The sequence below is a fragment of the Panthera leo genome, chromosome C2 (genome assembly GCF_018350215.1).
Source record: "Panthera leo isolate Ple1 chromosome C2, P.leo_Ple1_pat1.1, whole genome shotgun sequence".
In the NCBI taxonomy this organism is placed as follows: domain Eukaryota; kingdom Metazoa; phylum Chordata; class Mammalia; order Carnivora; family Felidae; genus Panthera; species Panthera leo.
Genome location: NC_056687.1, coordinates 71,385,171 through 71,402,888, shown reverse-complemented (window position 1 = coordinate 71,402,888; position 17,718 = coordinate 71,385,171). Strand labels below are relative to the sequence as shown.

The 17,718-nt window shown below is 51.4% G+C and overlaps 1 protein-coding gene across 13 annotated transcripts in view; it reads left to right on the top strand.

Moving 5' to 3' along the window:
* TNK2 (tyrosine kinase non receptor 2) overlaps nucleotides 1-17,718 on the top strand; it is a 45,597-nt gene that overhangs the window by 11,259 nt on the left and 16,620 nt on the right. For 9 of the 13 annotated variants that reach the window (XM_042954443.1, XM_042954439.1, XM_042954437.1 and 6 more), the window contains exons 2-3: nucleotides 14,860-15,040; nucleotides 16,069-16,139. In XM_042954443.1, the coding sequence (XP_042810377.1) occupies nucleotides 14,878-15,040; nucleotides 16,069-16,139 (234 nt within the window). In that variant the 5' untranslated portion in view covers nucleotides 14,860-14,877. Of the gene's footprint in view, nucleotides 1-10,599; nucleotides 10,977-14,859; nucleotides 15,041-16,068; nucleotides 16,140-17,718 lie in introns of those variants that run through there. The other 4 variants (XM_042954448.1, XM_042954445.1, XM_042954447.1 and 1 more) reach the window with 3 other exon arrangements.

Sequence of the window (17,718 nt, the reverse complement as noted above, 5' to 3'; positions counted from 1 at the left end):
GACACTTTCCTAACTCCAAGGTGATTTTAATGCATAGCCAGGGCAAAGAGCACCTCCAGAGTTTATTGAAGACCCTTGCTTCTCAGAGTGCGGTCTACTGGACCAAAACACGTGTCACTTGGCAGCTTGTTAGAAATGGAGAATCTTAGGCCCTACCCCATATCCATGGAATCTGTATCTGCAGTTTAACAATATCCCCAGGTGATCTGTATGTGCATTAAAGTTTGAGAATCACTACCTCATTTATCCATTCAACAGGTATTTATGAGCGAGCACCTGCCATGGGCCAGACTCTGCTGGGTGGGTTGGGAATGGATCTGTTGAATTTTGTATGTCACCTATTGTGTTTGTAATTTTTTGTTTCCCAATAATATCCTGTTCTTATTTTGAAGATACACTATCTTGTCTCTGAGGGTATATTAATGAGCATTTTTTGGTCTGAAATTTTCTTCTGCATAGTCTGTTCCCTCTTGGTTGCTTTTTTCTGTGTGTTTTGCTCTCTCTCTTCCATGTTAGAGGCTTGTCTTGGGTGTCTGGTAATTTTGTGTTGTCTGCTCTCAACGGAGGATGGGGAACTACAGCACTGAATGGTCTTGTTGATGGAGCTTCTTTGTGTGGTGACCTAGATGGGCCATTTGTTGGGAACTCCTAGTGTTGGTATCTTTATATCTTTCTTGGCCAGGTCAGAGTCGCCAGAAAAGACACTTGTGTCTCCTGCCAAGATGTGGAAGCCTGGCTCCATGTTCCAGGAGCAAGTTGAGAAGGGGTTTGGGATCTCAACATCCATGCATGCTTTCCTTGTTTGGGATGTAGCACCTGCCTGCTGCTCCCTCCCACCCCCTTGCCATCTTCCATGAAGCCCACTGTGCCAGTCTCAAGATGTTCCATTTATCTACTGTAGGGAAATCCCTGTTTTTTGCAGGGTGGTAAAGGGACAGTCACCCAGTGGCTCTGTATTGGGGAAGGAGTATGGTGGTGCTGGTGGTGGGGTCTTACTGCTTATTAAATAGCTTTTAAATAATCCTCTATATTTTTAGCACTTCCCTCTCTCACCTCTTCTTCTTGTAGGGGTTTCTGGGGCTTCAAATTCCCAGGCCATTTGAAGATTCTGTGGGATCATTCAGGTGCTTCTCACCTTGGGAGTTGTGGCTTTTTTTTTTTAGGTTCTGCTCCCAGTTGTCGCTGGCCCATCATCTGCTTTCTAGCTTGTTGTGGTTGTTTCCTCTGCCATTCAAAAAATTTCTCTTGAGGGGCGCCTGGGTGGCTCAGTTGGTTAAACATCCAACTTCGGCTCGGGTCATGATCTTGTGGTTTGTGGGTTTGAGCCCCATGTCAGGCTCTGTGCTGATAATTCAGAGACTGCTTCAGATCCTCTCTCCTCTGCTCAGATCCTCTCTGCCCCTCCCCTGCTCATTTGTGTGCTGTCTCTCTCAAAAATAAATAAATATATTTTTTTAAAAATTCTCTTTAGAAAAATAAATTCTCTTTAAAAATGTAGTTTTGGAGGGGTTTTGAGAAGGAATGGAATTATGTGCATGTGTGCAATTTACTGGTTTTTTTTCCTGGAACCTCTGTCCCCTCTTTAAACTTCCTCACAGAATCCATGAATTCATTCAATATCCAGTATATATTTAATGAATAGGACTGTAACTCTGCCCTCCGTGGGCTCGTGTCATTGAGCCAAGAAATTTAGTGTGCATTTGTATATGGACTGAATCCTGGCTTCAGCTCTTACTCTCTGCATGACCTTGGTCACTTCCTCAGAACGTCAATTTCTTCATCTGTAAAACGGGGATAATGTAGAGTAATAAGGGGAAGTTTTTAATCAGTTAGTGAAGATAAAGCTTTTAAAGAACTGCATGTAGGGATCCCTGGCTGGCTCAGTTGGTAGAGTGTGCAACTCTTTGATCTTGGTGTTGTGAGTTCAGGTCCCACATTGGGCTTAGAACTCACTAAAAAAAATAAAAGTAAGTAAATAGATAAAAAAAAACATTGCTTTCTATTAAAAAAAATAAAAGAACCTGCACATAGTGTCTTCTTGAGGACCCAGAACATAACTTCCCTTTCCTATTTCCCCAAAACCCTAACACAGAGTGAGCACATAGAAGGTGCATGGTGAGTGACTGAGGCAGGGTTTGGAGTGAGAGTTTTGGCTTAGTCTCTTCCTTCAGCAGCTGTATCTCCTAGGAGCCCCGAGCCAAGGGCCTTAGCTGGGTGTAAGAACAGTGGGCTCTTCCTGTCTCTGCCTGTCTCCTGTATGCTGTGTCTTCTAATAAGTCAAGGCCTCCTCTTCCTGGGTCCTTACGTTTACTAATCCCTGACCTTGGTATGGCTGCTCCTCTGTGTCTACAATCACCACCGCTCTGAACTATTGATCTCCCCTAGTTCCTAGGGATCTGTTTCCAAAGATAGCTCCGTAAGTGCCTTGTTTCACAAGTCCCTTCCCCTTTTAGGATCTCAGTTTCTTTATTGCTAAAATGGATAGGCAGGATATAGTGGGAAGGTAGTCCAACATTTCTTTTACTCCTGGGTTCAGTCCCTTTGTCTCCTGGGCCCTGCAGCCTGTCCTTCACTGGGTGTTGCTAGCTCCTGGGGTTCTGGTATGGACATGGTCCAGAGGGGATGAGCAGTCCCTCTTGCAGAATAAATGCTGTACCATTCACAGCTCTGGCTTCTTTCCCCACCCCACCTCCAGGGCTCAACAATAGGCCCCTTCAGCTCTAGGCTCTTGCTGAAGGGGTGGGGGTGGGGTGAGGCCTGAGCCAGCAGGCAGAGGACCAGCCAGGCAGCCTCTGCGCAGCCCCAGCCCTAGAAGAGCTCTGGGAGTGGCTGGCTGCTGGGAGCTGTGCTGCATCCTTCCTCCGTTCCCGGGAGTCACTGCATTGCTTGGTGTTGTGATGATGCCTGGGCCAGAGGATTGGCAAGAGGCAGCTCTCTGCAGTGCCCTGCATCCGAGCCCTGGCACCAGGGCCTGCATGGTGTGCATGTGCACCAGACCCGGACAGCTGCCGGAATTTATCCTCTGTCACACATGAGTAGGGTTTTGTTGGTGGGAGGAGTGCTCCAGGAATGTGTTAGGGCTCTCAGTGTCCTGTCTCTGAGTGTCAGGGTTGGCATGCCAGTCTTGAGCCGCTGGAGCATGAAACAGCAACTAAATACTTTCAAGATCAAGTTGGTACATGTGGGGAGGTGTTGAGTTCAATGTGGGTCTGTATAGTGGATAGGTTCTGTGTAAAGGTAGATTTTTTCCTTTCTTCTCTGAAAGTCACACCTCCTTTTCTGTTGGAGTCGAAGATGAGGCATAGTGGGTCCCTGTATCTGATCTGGGTCCCTGCTTCTGTGCCCTGCCTTCCCACCCTGTTACTCCCTTGACCCCCATGGTGAGGCTGGGATGCCTGACAAACTGAGCTTCCTTCCCATCAACATTGTTGTATCGCCTACCCCAGCTGTCCCTGCAGTCTAGTGAGAATGCAGCCTTCTGCAGAAGGCCGATTCCTGGCCCTCCCTCTGCATAAGCAACTGACTGGCCTTGTCATCGCTGGTGCTGAAACGGCTTTGTGGGAGCAAAGTAGCTTACTGGTACTGGAGTGGCTGTAATGAGATTGGCAGCCCCTCTTTCTATGAAGGTGCTTGCTTTCCTGGATTAGAAATACTGGGAGGGAGCAAAGCCTGGGCGGGGGGTGGGGTGGGGGAATGAGGCTTATTTCTGATACCCTCTGGAAGTAAAGCAGGCCCCCTTTCTCCAGTGCCATCTTATGGGTTTTAAGTCTCTTTCAGCAAACTCTTCTTGACCAGATACCTTGCCAGCTTCTGCCTTCAAGTTGATAGATAAAAACAGCTGGTTACTTTACAGGGTACAAACTACAGTAGAGGTGTGTACATAGAATCTCTCAGTAGAATTATATATTGATACAGAATGCTATAAGAACAGTGAGCCTTTAAGGATCAGAATGTGATGAATAATTTGAAAATTATACATTGATTTGGCTATTTTCCACATGTACTACACTATAGTTGACTGTTGAACACGTGGGGGCTAGGAGTGCTGACCTCTCACACAGTCTAAAATCTGCATATAACTTTTGACTCCCCCAAAACTGAACTACTGATAGCCCACAGTTGAGTGGAAAACTTAACCAATAACATAAACAGCACATATTTTACATTTTATATGTATTATGTACTATATTCTTAGAACAAAGTAAACTGGAGAAAAGAAAAGGTTGTAATTAAGAAAATCATAAGAGAAAATACATTGTACTGTACCGTATTGAAAAAATTCACACATTAGTGGACCCGCACAATTCAAACCCATGTTGTTCAAGAGTTAACTGTATTGTGTGTTTATACCATTCCTGTTTTCAAATATTATTTTAACAGAATAACATGGGAAGCATAGCAAAAATAACCATTTAGAGGTAGGAAATGGCAATTTACAGAGGAGATGACATGGGTCTTGGGGGATGTGTTGGAATTCATCATGTAGACAAAGAGAAGGACCGTCACAAAGAGAATAGCTCAGAGGCATTAAAAATTTTTAAATGAGAAATGTTCTTTTTTTTCTAAAGTTTTCTTTCTTTATTTTTGAGAGAGAGAGAGAGAGAAAGAAAGAGCAAGTGGGAAAGGGGCAGAGAGAGGGAGAAAGAGAGAATCCCAAGCAGGCTCCACACTGTCAGCACAGAGCCCAATATGAGGCTCTAACTCACGAACTGAGATCATGACTTGAGCTGAAATCAAGAGTCAGATACTTAATTGACTGAGCCACCCAGGCACCCTGAAACATTAAGATTCAAGAAGGGAGTGGGGCGCCTAGATGGCTCATCGGTTAAGCGTCCAGCTTCAGTTCAGGGTCATGATCTCAGGGTCTGTGGGTTCAAGCCCCGCCTTGGGCTCTGTGCTGACAGCTCAGAGCCTGGAGCCTGTTTGGGATTCTGTGTCTCCCTTTCTCTCTGCCCCCTCCCCCGCTGTCTCTGTGTCTCTGTCTCTCTCAAAAACATTAAAAAAAGTTAAAGAAGGGAGTGTGTGTAGGGAAGGGCAAGTATTTAATTTGGCTGGAATATGGACATTTGAAGAAAATGATGAGGTATGGAGGTGGACAAATAGGCAAGGGGAGGATCTTGAAGGGCCTTGTATTTGGCTCAATGAGGAGTTACAGAAGGATAGAAGCAGGGGAGGGACTTCAGATGACAATAATAGCAATAGGCAGCTGTGTGCCAGGTGCTGTGCTAAGTGTGCTGTTGATTATCTCATTGAATCTGCACTCTGTGAAGGAGGTGCTGCTATTTCTTCCCATTTTACAGGAGAGGAAATTGAGTCTTAGAGGTTAAGGTATTTGCCCAAAAGTTGCTCAAGTACAAAGTGACAGAGCCAAGATTTCAGATCTGGTCTGTCTGACTCTTGATCCTAATGGTATTCATTGGGAGGACTAATGAGGAGGCAGAAACAAGATTTTGTGTCCTGCCCAGTGAGGAAGGTAGGAAGTTATAGTTGCAGGGGGGCCAGGGGTGAGGTTTCTAGCCTGGGTGGCTGGCATTGGCTTGTGATATTTTCAGTTGGGATATAGGAGCATGCCTTAGCTAAGTTGAAGGGGGTGATGATGAGCTCAGTATGGTTATACAGAATTTGTGGTACTTGTGCATCCTCCTGGTGGAGCTGTCCTGTAAATGTCTGTAAATGTGGGCCTAGAGCTTCAGGTGGTCAGAAATAAAGACAGACAGCACACGGTAATTGGAGCCCTGGGGCAGGGGAGGGAGAGGAAGTGACCCCCCAGGGAGCAGAGCATCCACTGAGAAGAGAAGGAAGGGTGAGTTCAGAAGTCTTGGGGAAATATCGATAGTTAAGGAGGACGGGAAAGAGGCTCCAGGGCTAGACTTGGGGCCTATGGGCCCAGCACCACTAGCAAATATGCCTCAGCTTTGCCTCTCCTCAGAACCACAGCTGCCAAGCTCTCCTGGGAGGGAGTGGGCCCCTGTGTCCTGGAGATGGAGAGGGTGTGGACAGCCATGGTGTGTGTCTGAATCACCCCCTCTCTCCATTGGCCCCAGGCCAGCCTCCTCCCCAGATCTGTGTGATGTCAGAACTGGGCTGACCTGAAGGTGTGGGGTTGCTTGGTGCAGTTCCCTCTGGGATGAGGTCCCAAGGGGAGCCAGCCTGGCCTTGGTCCAGAAGTTTGGGGCCTGTGTATGGAGGGGTGAGTTGAAGTTGACTGGGCTTTGTGGGGCTGGCATGTGGAGGCAAGATAATCCTCTGGCTGGGAGAGGAACTATAAGCACCCCCCCCCCCTTCCTCCCAATATGTTGTTTTCCCTCTAGAGCTTAGAGAAGAGGGAGGGCAGGGGTGGAGAGGGCTGGCTTGGAGGTGAGGTTGGCATATATTCCCAAGAATACGGTAGATTGTTTTGGAAAAATCTCTTGGCCGGAAATTACATGTCATGTCTGCTCCTCAGTGTGGATTTGTCACTTCACTGATGCTGCTGGAGAGGCTGGGGGAGGGGAGTGGACAGCAGAGGCAAGCTGGTTCCTGGCCACTCCCATCTCTCTTTAGAGATATGGGGGCAAGTTGTAGACTACAGGGGTATACATGTAGGGTAGATCCCCCAAGTCCTAAAGGTAGTTTGGATCCTGTGGGAATCTTGGCAGGATGGCATTAGGAAGGGAGGGTAATGGGGGGGTGGGAGGAGATAGGGAGAAAGCAGGAAGGAGGAATAATTTGGATCATACCATTCATCCAGTGAAGGGAAGAATGGATGGGCCTGGCATTTTCATGCTCTTTTTCTCTAACTTTGGGTCAGGACAGCTTCCTGACTTTGGCTGGGTTCTTGCAGCTTCTCACAAAACTGCTATAGCTGCTGTAAGATACCCAGGGACTTCTGCCTGGATTAGATCTCCTGCCTGGCGGGTCATCCCCTACCTCAGCATACTTCAAGGTGAAGGAACTTGTGAGGAGATTGAGCCTTATAGGAACTCACCCAGTATCCTCCTGGGGTCCCTTTCCTTAGCCTCAAGGTTGAGTTGGTTGATGGGAGGGCAGGTGTCTCAGCATCTCCCTCCTCCTCTGCCCCAACCCTCCCGGAAGTGGAGGGTGCCCTGAGCTCAGCCCTAAATACCTGGTACTAAGGAGTCAGTGGATGCTTCAGATGCCAGCACAATGAAAGGGTGTGCGTGGGGCGCCTTGAGGCCCTCAGGGCGGGAGGGAGAGGAGGAGCCTCTGCAGTAGGACTTCCTGATCACTAGGCAATGGCCTCGCCCCAGTGCTGGGTGGCAGAGCCCGGCGTGGGCACGTGTTGGAGCAGCTCCTACGGCGGGGAGTGTGGGCACTCGAGGCACTCTTCTGAGGCCAGAGGTCAGCCCCAACACTGTGCCCTGCCCTGAGCTCCCGTGCGCACAGCCTGTGCAGTCTTGGGGGAGGGGGACGGGGAGGCTAGGGAGATGTCAAGGCCGGGCTGGGAAGAGGCGTGGGGCAGGGGCGGGCTGTGGTCTCCCTCCTGGTGCCGGAGGCGTGGCTTCTACGACTGGGCAGGTTCTCGGGGCGCTGAGCGAGTGGAGTGCAGTGGAGTGCGGAGTGGAGCGGCAGGGAGTCCGGCAGGTGGGCGCATGCTTGGAGCTTGGTGGAAGCCAAGCGGATTGGGGAGATAGGCTTCAGGCCCCAGTGAACGGAGGGGGGGGGGGTTCTCAGGCCGAGTCAGGATGGGGCTCCTTTTCTGTGAGCCTCTTGGATGGACCTCCTTATGTGGGAGGTCTTGATTCCCCAGGACCTAATTGGTGGCAGTGGAGCTCAGGGATCATGGAGGTAGCCAAGGGGCTGAGGGGAGCTGTGGCCCTGCGGTCAGTGGAGGTGGGGTCGAGGCACCTGGATGTCTCCGGGGGTCAGCAGGTGGTGCTGCGGAGAGGCGAGAGGCGGCGGCTCCTTGGAATGGAGGCTGGGGAAGCGATTGGGGGAGGGGCCGGTCGCAGGCCCGGCATAGGTGACGGCGACCATCCAACCATCCGGGCTCGGCTCGGGCACTGGCCAACCAGCGGTGGATATGAGGCTGTGGGTGGGTATGCTGTGGGGTACGGACCGGCCTTCTCGGTTGAGGCGCTCAAGCAGCCCCTGCCCTCCTTCTGGAGGATGCTGGAGGCCCGGCCCCTCGGGACGCAGGGCAGTGACGCTGCCGCTGCCGGTGCCGCTGGAGGGGCGGGGGCTGCGGGAGGGCTCTGCTGTCCTCCCTGGCTCTAACGCCGGGGAGTTTGGGTGCCATGGGGGAGAGATCTGCATATCAGCGCCTGGCTGGGGGTGAGGAGGGACAGCAGGTAATGGGAGAGGCCTGGGGGATAGCCAGGTAGCTGGGTCCTAGACCCCATCATCTGCCAATGAGCTGAGGGCCCAGCCCTGCTCCGCAGCAGCCTCTCAGGAGTGAGGGGCGTCTGTGCTTCTGGGCCCCAGGACAGATCCTGGGGATTGAGAGGCTGGGTAATGAGGTGTTTGTGTGTGTATGTGGTGGGTGAGGGGCAAATCAGTGGTGGGAAATTACTGATGCTGCCACCTGCCTCAGTGTCTCTGGTTTCTCTGGGACCCAGTTAAATTGCCTTTTGGGCTTTCTTCAACACCCTGTGGGAGCACCAGAAGCAGTGCCAGGCTTTGGGTGTAGTCTTTTATGGGCACTGAGTCCTTGTTCCCTGGACATTCCTGCTTACTTTTGAATATGCATATCAAGCTAAATGCCCTTATTTGCTTTAGGAAATATGATCGTTATTCGTGGGGCTGCTTCCCTTCTGCTTGGAGATAAAGCACTTTCTCTCTTGGTCGGCAGAGGGCGATAGCTGACAGGACTAATGGGGACAGAAAAGGTGGAGGTTGTTTTCCGGGTCTGAGAGAAGGGGTCCAAGAAGTGGCCTGAGCTCTGACCAGGCTTTGCTTTTCCTCACAGCCTTTTGCAGCTGGATTGCTGACCAAGTTGCTGAGGCTTGTTCTTACCCAAAGTCTAAGGGAAGAGTCAGGCATGGGGTTCTGAATGATTTGGGACACATCTTTTGGGGGTGGCTAGACTCTTTAATCTGGCCATTCTGTTCCAGCAGCCTCCCTTTTGCAGTAGAGGGAGTAATTTTGCTTAAATTGTCCCCTAAAGTCAGGTCCCTGGGGCTCCTTCAGGGTGGTGCCTGGTGGGAAGTAGGCAGTAGGCTTCTCTGAGCCAAGGGCATTGTCTGCCAGGGTTTTGGGAAAAGTCATTTCCAGTGTGATCTCAGCCCGGCCTTATCTTGTCTATTAGCTCTGACACCAGCCTCAGACTGGTGATTCACTGGACCAAGGGGAGGCTATACCTGGCTGGATCCACGAGCTTTGTGTGGTAGATGACACAGGGATGAGGAGGAGGGACTGAGAACTTGAGAGCTGGCATGTCCCCCAACACCCACACCCCCTACCCCTCCACAGGGCTGGACCAGGAAATGGCTGACCTTTCAGGTAACCTCCCTGCTAAGAAGGCTGGGCACTAAGAGAGGCCCTGGAAAGAGAGCCTAAGATGCTAACTCCCCAAAACTCTCACCCAGCTGTCTGCCCCACCATCCAGCTGGGGTTCCCAGAGCTGGTAGCCAGCTGGATAGGGACAAGAGAACAGTGTACAAGAAACGGGCTCTCTGGACATGGCTGCTGATGGGGGGAGGGGTTGCTGAGGGAGCCTGCGAGGACTTCCTGCAGCTGTCAGGTGTGTCTGGGGGCTGTAGTGAGGGGGGTGTAGGAGCAGCTGGTACTCTTGAGGAGGGGCAGAGGGATCATTTGTCAGCTGTAGGAACATGGGGGGCCAATGGGGGCTTGGTGGAGTTTCTCCAGTTCTTTTTAGCTCAGGCTGTTGCCTGTGTTTGGGGGTGCTATACAAGAAACATCCTATAGCCTAGAATCCTATTGCTTTGGAATGAGGACATCCCAGCAGGGTCTAGGGGCATATTTGTTTGTTTAGAGGGGCTTTGGATCTTAGCTAGCTGGTCTGGGGGAGGAGGCACCCTGGATGTTGTGGGCAGTGCAAGGCAACCCCAGGGGAGGGGGTGGAGATTCCTCACCCCCACAACCCCCCTCGCTCTTGGCTGGACTGCCCCACTCTGGCAGGCTGCCGGCCTCCTATTTCCGTCGGGCACCAGGGTAACAGGGCCACATTAGGGCCTGAGCCAGGAGACACCCAGCCAAGACTGGGACTGGGAGATGGGGGAGGGTCTCTGAAGGGTCTGCCTGCAGGGCCCAGGAATGTCTGTCTGGGGTCCAGGCCCTCAACTCAGGCTGTGTTCTAGCCCCCACAGCCCCAGACAAGCCCATGTAGGAGCCTGTAGCCCCTCTTTGTACGTTGCTGCTTGATTCACATAGCCCCCACCCTAAAATCCCAAGAGTTGTCTGCAGCTATGGGGGCTGGGGTGGAAGCCAAAGACAGGGGGCCTTGTGTATGGGGAGGCAGGGGGGCCAGCGCGGGTGGCTGGGAGGAAGAGTCCCCTCATTCCCGCCACCCTTTTGGCAGTGATTCAGAAAGGTCCTTTTTCAGCCAGTGTCAGAGCTGCTCAGCCGGGGAGGGAGGGACAAGGGAGGGAGGGCAGTCAGGCGGGGGAGCCAGGGAGTAGGGCTGAGCTGTGACCACTGCACTGAAGAGAAGTCAGAGAAACAGGACAGAGGACCCAGGCTGAGCCAGCCCAGAGAAGAGCTCACCTCCTGCCAGACTAGCCAGCTGTGGAAACAGCTGTGCAGCAAAGAAAAGGAGCCCACCCTCTTTTTCTGCCCCATTTCCCACTCCTGTTGTGGGATTTGGGGGACTCCTGGAGCAGGTCTTTGGCCAACTTCCCTTCTGGGCAGAACCTTAAATTCAGGAGCTAAAGGCTCTGCTCCCTCATATCTTGGGCCAAAGTCCCAGGGTCCCAGTCAGAGGGTCCAGCTCCGTGGAGATGCCAGCAGCCCGTCGGTTCCCTGGCCTGGAGCTTTCTTTCCCTCTCCTGGCCAGACTACGGCGACGCCTGTACACAGTGAGTGGGGGCTGGGGATGTGGGTAGGACTGACTGGGGACTGGGTCAGCCCCTCAGAGCCAGCACTTCACTGAGGAGCAGAGGACAGGACCGGGAATGGCTGAGGGCTTGATAGGGGTTCTGAGACCAGGGCCTCTCCCCTCAGCTGCTGCATTCTGGTTGGTGAGCATGTTAGCAAAGTGTATGCGGGAATTGTGCGTGTCTGGAGAGTGCCACGCCACACGTCAGACACAGGTGTGGGACTGTGGGTGTGCTGGGGGCCAGGCACACGCACAGCTGGAGACTGTGAGCAGGGTGGGGGGGAAAGCTTCAGAGACAAAGAAACTTGGCGGGGAAGGGGCACTTAGCCAAGGGGAAGGGGCTTATCCAGGGCCACTCTGGGCCTGGTGGTAGAGACAGAACTAGGACCCTGATTGCTTTCTTCTCACTGGGATCCCAGTGTTCTTCCCTGTCCCCCACACACCCCTACGCAGAGCAACCCTGTCCCTGGGGCTGGTGAGCAGGGAGGGGAGTGTCCAGCTGAGCAGGGAGATCTGTTAGCTGGTGTCTCAGGGAAAAGGAACATGCCAGACTGTGTGCTTTCTGCACAGCTTCAGGGGAAGGGCTGTGTGTCTCCCCAAGTCCTGACCACCCAGGGCATGGCTTTGAGCAGTTGCCCCCAGAGGAGGGTGGGAGTGGGGAGTCTAGAACCCTGAGACTTGGAGACTGGGCAAGAAGAGGAGGGAGACTTTAAACTGCTTGCCCTGCTGGCAGGCCACATCGTGGGGCATGTAGTGGGTGCAATTGCTTTGCTCCAGGGACAGGGTAGTGATGGTGGAAGTGCTGGCTGGCCCTGCCTGGCCAGGCTGCGGAGAGACACGGCCTAGGTCAGTGATTTTCACAGTGCACCTTTGGGGCCTTCTTCTGGAAAGCAGCAGTGCCCTGCCCTCTTAACGTCCATGCACTCCCTTGTGTGTAACAAATGGTTTTGTTGAGGATAAGTGAGTTAATACAGCTAAACGCTTAGAACCGTGCCTGGCATATAATAAGTGTAGTTGAAATGTTAGAGTTATTTTTATAGTTCTTCTTAAATAAAAATAATAAAAATATAACTTTTTTACTGTGTGTGTGTGTATAGTCAACACGATGTCACCTATAGTATAAAGGAGAAATAAAAGGAAAGTGATGATAGCATTTCATGTATTCTGGTATGTCTGTACACTCTGACGTGATGAGGTAGTCAGTGCTAACACCTCTAGGAGGACCACCGTGGAGGCAGCATCTACAAGTGCTGACCGAGAGTGGGGTTTGGAAATAATAAGGGCAGGTTGCCTTCAGTGACATTTTTCTGATTAGTGAACAACTTTTGCTAAGTTCTGAACAAAGCAAAGGTCAGTGTTCCCTCATTTTACACCATAGTTCTGTTCTAGGAAGATTCAGTGTGTATTAAAAACCAAAAAGTACAGGGGCGCCTGGGTGGCTCAGTCGGTTAAGCGTGCGACTTCTGCTCAGGTCACGATCTCGCAGTCCATGAGTTCGAGCCCCGCGTCGGGCTCTGGGCTGATGGGTCAGAGCCTGGAGCCTGCTTCCGATTCTGTGTCTCCCTCTCTCTCTGCCCCTCCCCCGTTCATGCTCTGTCTCTCTCTGTCTCAAAAATAATAAAATAAACATTAAAAAAAAAATTAAAAAAAAAAAAAACAAAAAGTACATTTTTGCTCATGTTAAGATGGGATTCGATTCTAGGTTCAGATGTTTATAAACCAGTTTTTCACCCGCACAAATTAAGTTGTGTGGGATTTGGGACAATGTGTGAGACTCCCCTGCACATTACAGGATAACTTACATTCTTGTCCCCCAGTCACCCACTAAATGCCACTAGTGGCCCCCCAACATCCAAGAATGTCCCCTAGGAGGCTGCACAGACCTCATGGGAACCATCTAGGTAAAGGGTCACAGCTTGAAGTTTGAAAACCCCCCTCTGGCCCAGCTGCCTTGGTGGAAGAGCCAGGGTTTGAACTGAGGGCTTCTCATTCCCGTTTGTCACTCTTTGCGTTGCCCTGAGCTGCCTGGGAAGCTCTGATGTCCTGCTGCTAGGCTGGCAACACCGCTGGGAACTGTGGGGGCAGGAGGCTCATGCTCCGCCTGGGCTGCAAGCGCCGGCTTCTCTTGGTGAGCCTGTGTTGAGAGCTGGAGGCCAGGGCCACCTCTGACTTGTGGGGTGTCGAGGGGCAGCTGGCCTTTTCCTTCTTGTGGGTTTTCCTCCGTGGGGATTGAACACAGGTCATGGGCCGGCCTGGACAAGCTCTCAGCTCTGTCGGGTCTTACTTGGACAAGGATGGGCTTGGTGTCCAGTGGGCCAGGCTGCTTTGTGTTATGGGTGCCCTGTCCTCTTTCTCTGGACCGCACAGAGTGTAGGTCAGAGGTCACTCACTGGTGGCCTATTGGCTGATTATAGCCTGCACATGTGTTTTGCTTGGCTTGTACAGCGTGTGTGTGTGTGTGTGTGTGTGTGTGTGTGTGTGTGTGTATTTCAAACTTGAATTAGTCGATATAATTAAAAAGTCAAGAGAAAGATGTAATGTTAAGTAAAAAGGAACAGAATGGTGTGGGTAATGGGTAAATGTGTGTGTGTGTGGGCGAAACAAAGTCTGGAAGGATGTGTAAAAGTCATTTATGGCAGCTGGTTTTGGGGACAGGGGGCTAGGTGGCTGTGCAGTATGGCAGGGAATGAGACTTTATGGCTCCTGTGTGCTTTTTGAATATCTTACCATGTGCATATATTACCTTTTCAAAAAGAATTTTAGTGGTCACATTTCACATATAGATTCAGATTTCCAGTATTTCTTGAAAAAATTAAAAGCTTTGATGACATTGGGCAGTAGTCTATGATGATAACTGTTGATGGAGCTAAGCAGGGCTGCCTCTTTGAGCTGGCATCTGAAAGCTGACCCCAGCCTTTGCCTGCCTCTTGTCTTCCACTCACTGTGGTTCTAAGGGCACTTGAGTGGTCTGTGGGATGGTGAGGGGACAGCCTCTGGTGGTGTCAGGCATTGGGTGAAACTTAGCTAGAGCTCATCTAGTCCACAGTGCTTTCTTTCCCTGGGGTCCATCAGGTCCAAGGAGCCTATGGATAGGTCTCAAGGGACCCTGCACCCCCCCCCCCAATTGTTTTTTTTTTCTATTTTTTTAATGTTTATTTATTTTTGAGAGAGAGACAATGTGTGAGTGGGGGAGGGGCAGAGAGAGGGAGACACAAAATCCGAAGCAGGCTCCAGGCTCTGAGCTGTCTGCACAGAGCCAGACATAGGGCTTGAACTCATGAACCGCGAGATCATGACCTAGCTGAAGTCGGATGCTTAATTGACTGAGGGGAGGCACCCCTCCCCGACCAATTGTTTTTTAAAATATTTTAAAAATATTTTTTAAGTAATCTCTACAATACAAAACCCTGAGATCAAGAAGAGTTGCATGTTCGACTGATTGAGCTAGTCAGGCGCCCCACCCCCCAATTTTTTAATGGAAACTTCATGAGTAAGAATGTGTATGTTTTCTTGGAAACATAATCGATAGTTTTCATTGTTCTCAAAGGGTTTGTGACTCTCTGAAAGCAGAGAGGTTGATCTCATATCACTCAGCCACAGATCACAAAGTTTGGGCTTAAGACCCTGACTCCAGGGCCTGGGCTGTATTCCAGTTGTCCTAATTCTACCCTTGTTGCTGGCAGGAAGAGGGGCACAGGAGTATAGGCCATTCTGTACAGCTGTTTTGGGGAGCAAGAACATGGTTTGAGTCCTTCCCTTGAAGCAGTTTAGTAGAATGTGGGTGAGCCTAGGACACTCAGGACAGGGTCCCCTGCCACCTCCCTGTACCCCTTGGTCCCTGAGCCATTCTTCCCTCCCCACAGAGGCTGGGGAGCAGCAGCATGCAGCCCGAGGAGGGCACGGGCTGGCTGCTTGAGCTGCTGTCCGAGGTGCAGCTACAACAGTACTTCCTGCGGCTCCGCGATGACCTCAATGTTACCCGCCTGTCCCACTTTGAGTATGTCAAGAATGAGGACCTGGAGAAGATTGGCATGGGCCGGCCTGGTAGGTGGGGATATTGGCCTTGCTTGTTGCTTCCCCACTGACCGTTTACCTCCTCTATCCTCAGGATTGCCAGTTGGAAGAGCCCTCCTCCTTATTCCTTGGGGTGGCATAGCTGAGAACTCTCGCTGCATCAGTAGATGCTGCACGCAGTGAGTGCATGAGAACAGTTAGCAGTTGTAAAGGTGAACTGGAGTTTGAGGAGAATGAAGTCATACTTAAAGCTCTGGATTCTCAGGATTGAAAAAATGCTGCTTTTGGTTTGTTCAGACGTTTGTAGGATGTATTTCCTCCATCTCCTCCTCCTTTATAAACATGGCATTGAGTCTGCTCTGTTCACCATTCTGAACATCAGAGGGGTCAATGTCCAGAGATCTGTATGGAGAAGAGAAGATTAAAAACCCTCAGATGATTTGCAAATTTTCTCTTAATCTGTCTCTTTTTCTCTCTCCCTCACAAAGATCTGCTTTAAATTGAACTCATTCTGTCTCTTTCCCATGCACAAAAATATGCTCTATAAGTTTTTATCCTAAAAGTAGTGATCATAGCATCTAGAAGCCATGGTATTCCTTGTAGAGCATTAGAAACTTATTAGTATATTCAACTTAAAATAGCTGAATAAGTAATAACGTGCTAAATTAGACACTGACATAGACTACTTTGGGATTGGATAGTTGGTATCTGATGCAAGTAACAATAAAATTTTATGGGAGAAAAACACAAAATTGGGTAAATCCTACACATTGCCTTTTTTTCCCCCCTTGAGGGTTGGAAAAAGACCACTGCTGTTCAATTTTGGTGGTTAAACACCTCCATCTAGTTCGAGAACCACTGCCTAGAAGTGGAATGCTGTGACCATCTGGCTAACTATGGCCCCTGGTTGGTTAGAATGGTCTGTTTCCTTGGTGTCATTGTGCTAGGCAGTATCTAGTGGTGGGCCCGCCCCAGGGGGACCAAGGAAGCATGCAGGTGGGGGCCCTGGGGGCTGTGAACTACCTTAACAGCATTTGATTCCCCTTTTTTCTCTGCAGGACAGCGGCGATTGTGGGAGGCTGTGAAGAGGAGAAAGGCCATGTGCAAACGCAAGTCTTGGATGAGCAAGGTGCGTGAATGAGGAACAAGATGGGGTGGGCAGCCTTGCAGGCCCAGCTCTGATGTTAGTCCTAGGAAACTCCCCCATTCCCAGGCAGGTATGATCTTGTATTTTGTACAGACCTCCCTCCTCCAAGGTCTTACCGGGCAGGGTACTTGTAGGACCACCCAGCTAAGTGTCTGTCTCCACCAGAGATGGCACGTGAGTAGCCTGTGTGCGGCGATGGCTTTACCTCCCCTCCCGCTGTGCAGTGGCGCTGGGTGTGGAGCAGGCACCCGTTGACAAGTGCGCCGTAACTTGAGCCCTTGCTCAGTCTGAGTGTTGGGGCCAGTGTCCAGGACAGAGTGGTGGGGACTGTCTGGACCTAGCACATCTTTGCCTTGCTTCCCTCCCCCGCCCCCCGCCCTCCCTAGTCTGCAGAGGGTTTCTCTGGTCATCTGGCCCTGCTGACCACTTCCTTCCCCACAATCTGCCCCCCTTTCCCTTTGCCCTAATTTGGGTCTGTGGAGTGGTGAGTCCCTGGTCTGACTCAGTGGAGCTTTGCCCATTGTCTGGAAGACAATGTGAGAGGAAGTGAACCAGCCAGGGGCCTTCCCTCCCCACTTCTGGCCTCAGGGCTGGGATGGGGGGTGGGCAGGGCAGAACAGCTGGACTAGGATTGGGCAGCAGAGATTTCCTGGCTACGATCTGGCAAAGGGGCTGTCTCTTGGGAGCCTGTGGCCTTTTCTGGGGACACTGTCCTGGTCCCTTGCCCAGGTTTTAGGGAAGGATGAGTTTGTCGGGCGGGTGAAGGTAGGAGGGAGGAGCTGTGCGGTGTGCCAGGGTTCGGGGATCTTGGACCACCATGCAGGAGGTCTTCAGGTCAGTCAGCGAACCTCTCCAGACTTGAGGCATGTCTTCAGTAAAACCGTGGTGGTGGCACTTGTGCCCAGCTCCCCTCACGGGGCGGCGGAAAAGGTCCCTGGAGATAAAGGCTGTGAAGGGCCTTGTTAGCTGAACACTGCTTACAAACATAAGGGATTTCAGTTACTAGGATGAAGGACGGAGCAGTGGCTAGAAGAGGCTCTCAGATTGGAAACGCGCCTACCCCATACGGACAAGGTTCTGCCAGCCTTTGAGGGGCAGGGGCCCAACTGGACAGAGTCTGCAGCCTCAGGCCAAGGCTTTGGAAGCCCCAGTCAGACTAATGGGGCCAACTGTGCTACTCAGGGTCTCCTTCCTCCTGTCCCTTGACCTTTGGCCCCTTCTCTCCACATCCCAGGTCACAGAGTCACCTCCAGTCTTCGTTTCCCAGCTCTCAGCTCTAGCTCCTCCAGAAGCCCAGCTGTCTTCCCAGGCCTTTCCCCAGCAAGACCTTGCTTCATCTGCACATACCCCCCCACCCCCACCCCGCACACATTCACGGTCCAACCTCAGGCTCAAATTATCCTCTCCCCTGGCAGGATGAAGGGCAGTCAGCTCCCCAGGGAGGGTGGAGACAGACAGCGCCAAATGGGCAACCCAGAGAAGGGGCCAGGGCTAAAAATGGACAGGGAGGTGTTTGTGGAGGGCCCCTCAGGCTCCTGCCCATCTGCTCTGGTTAGGGGCC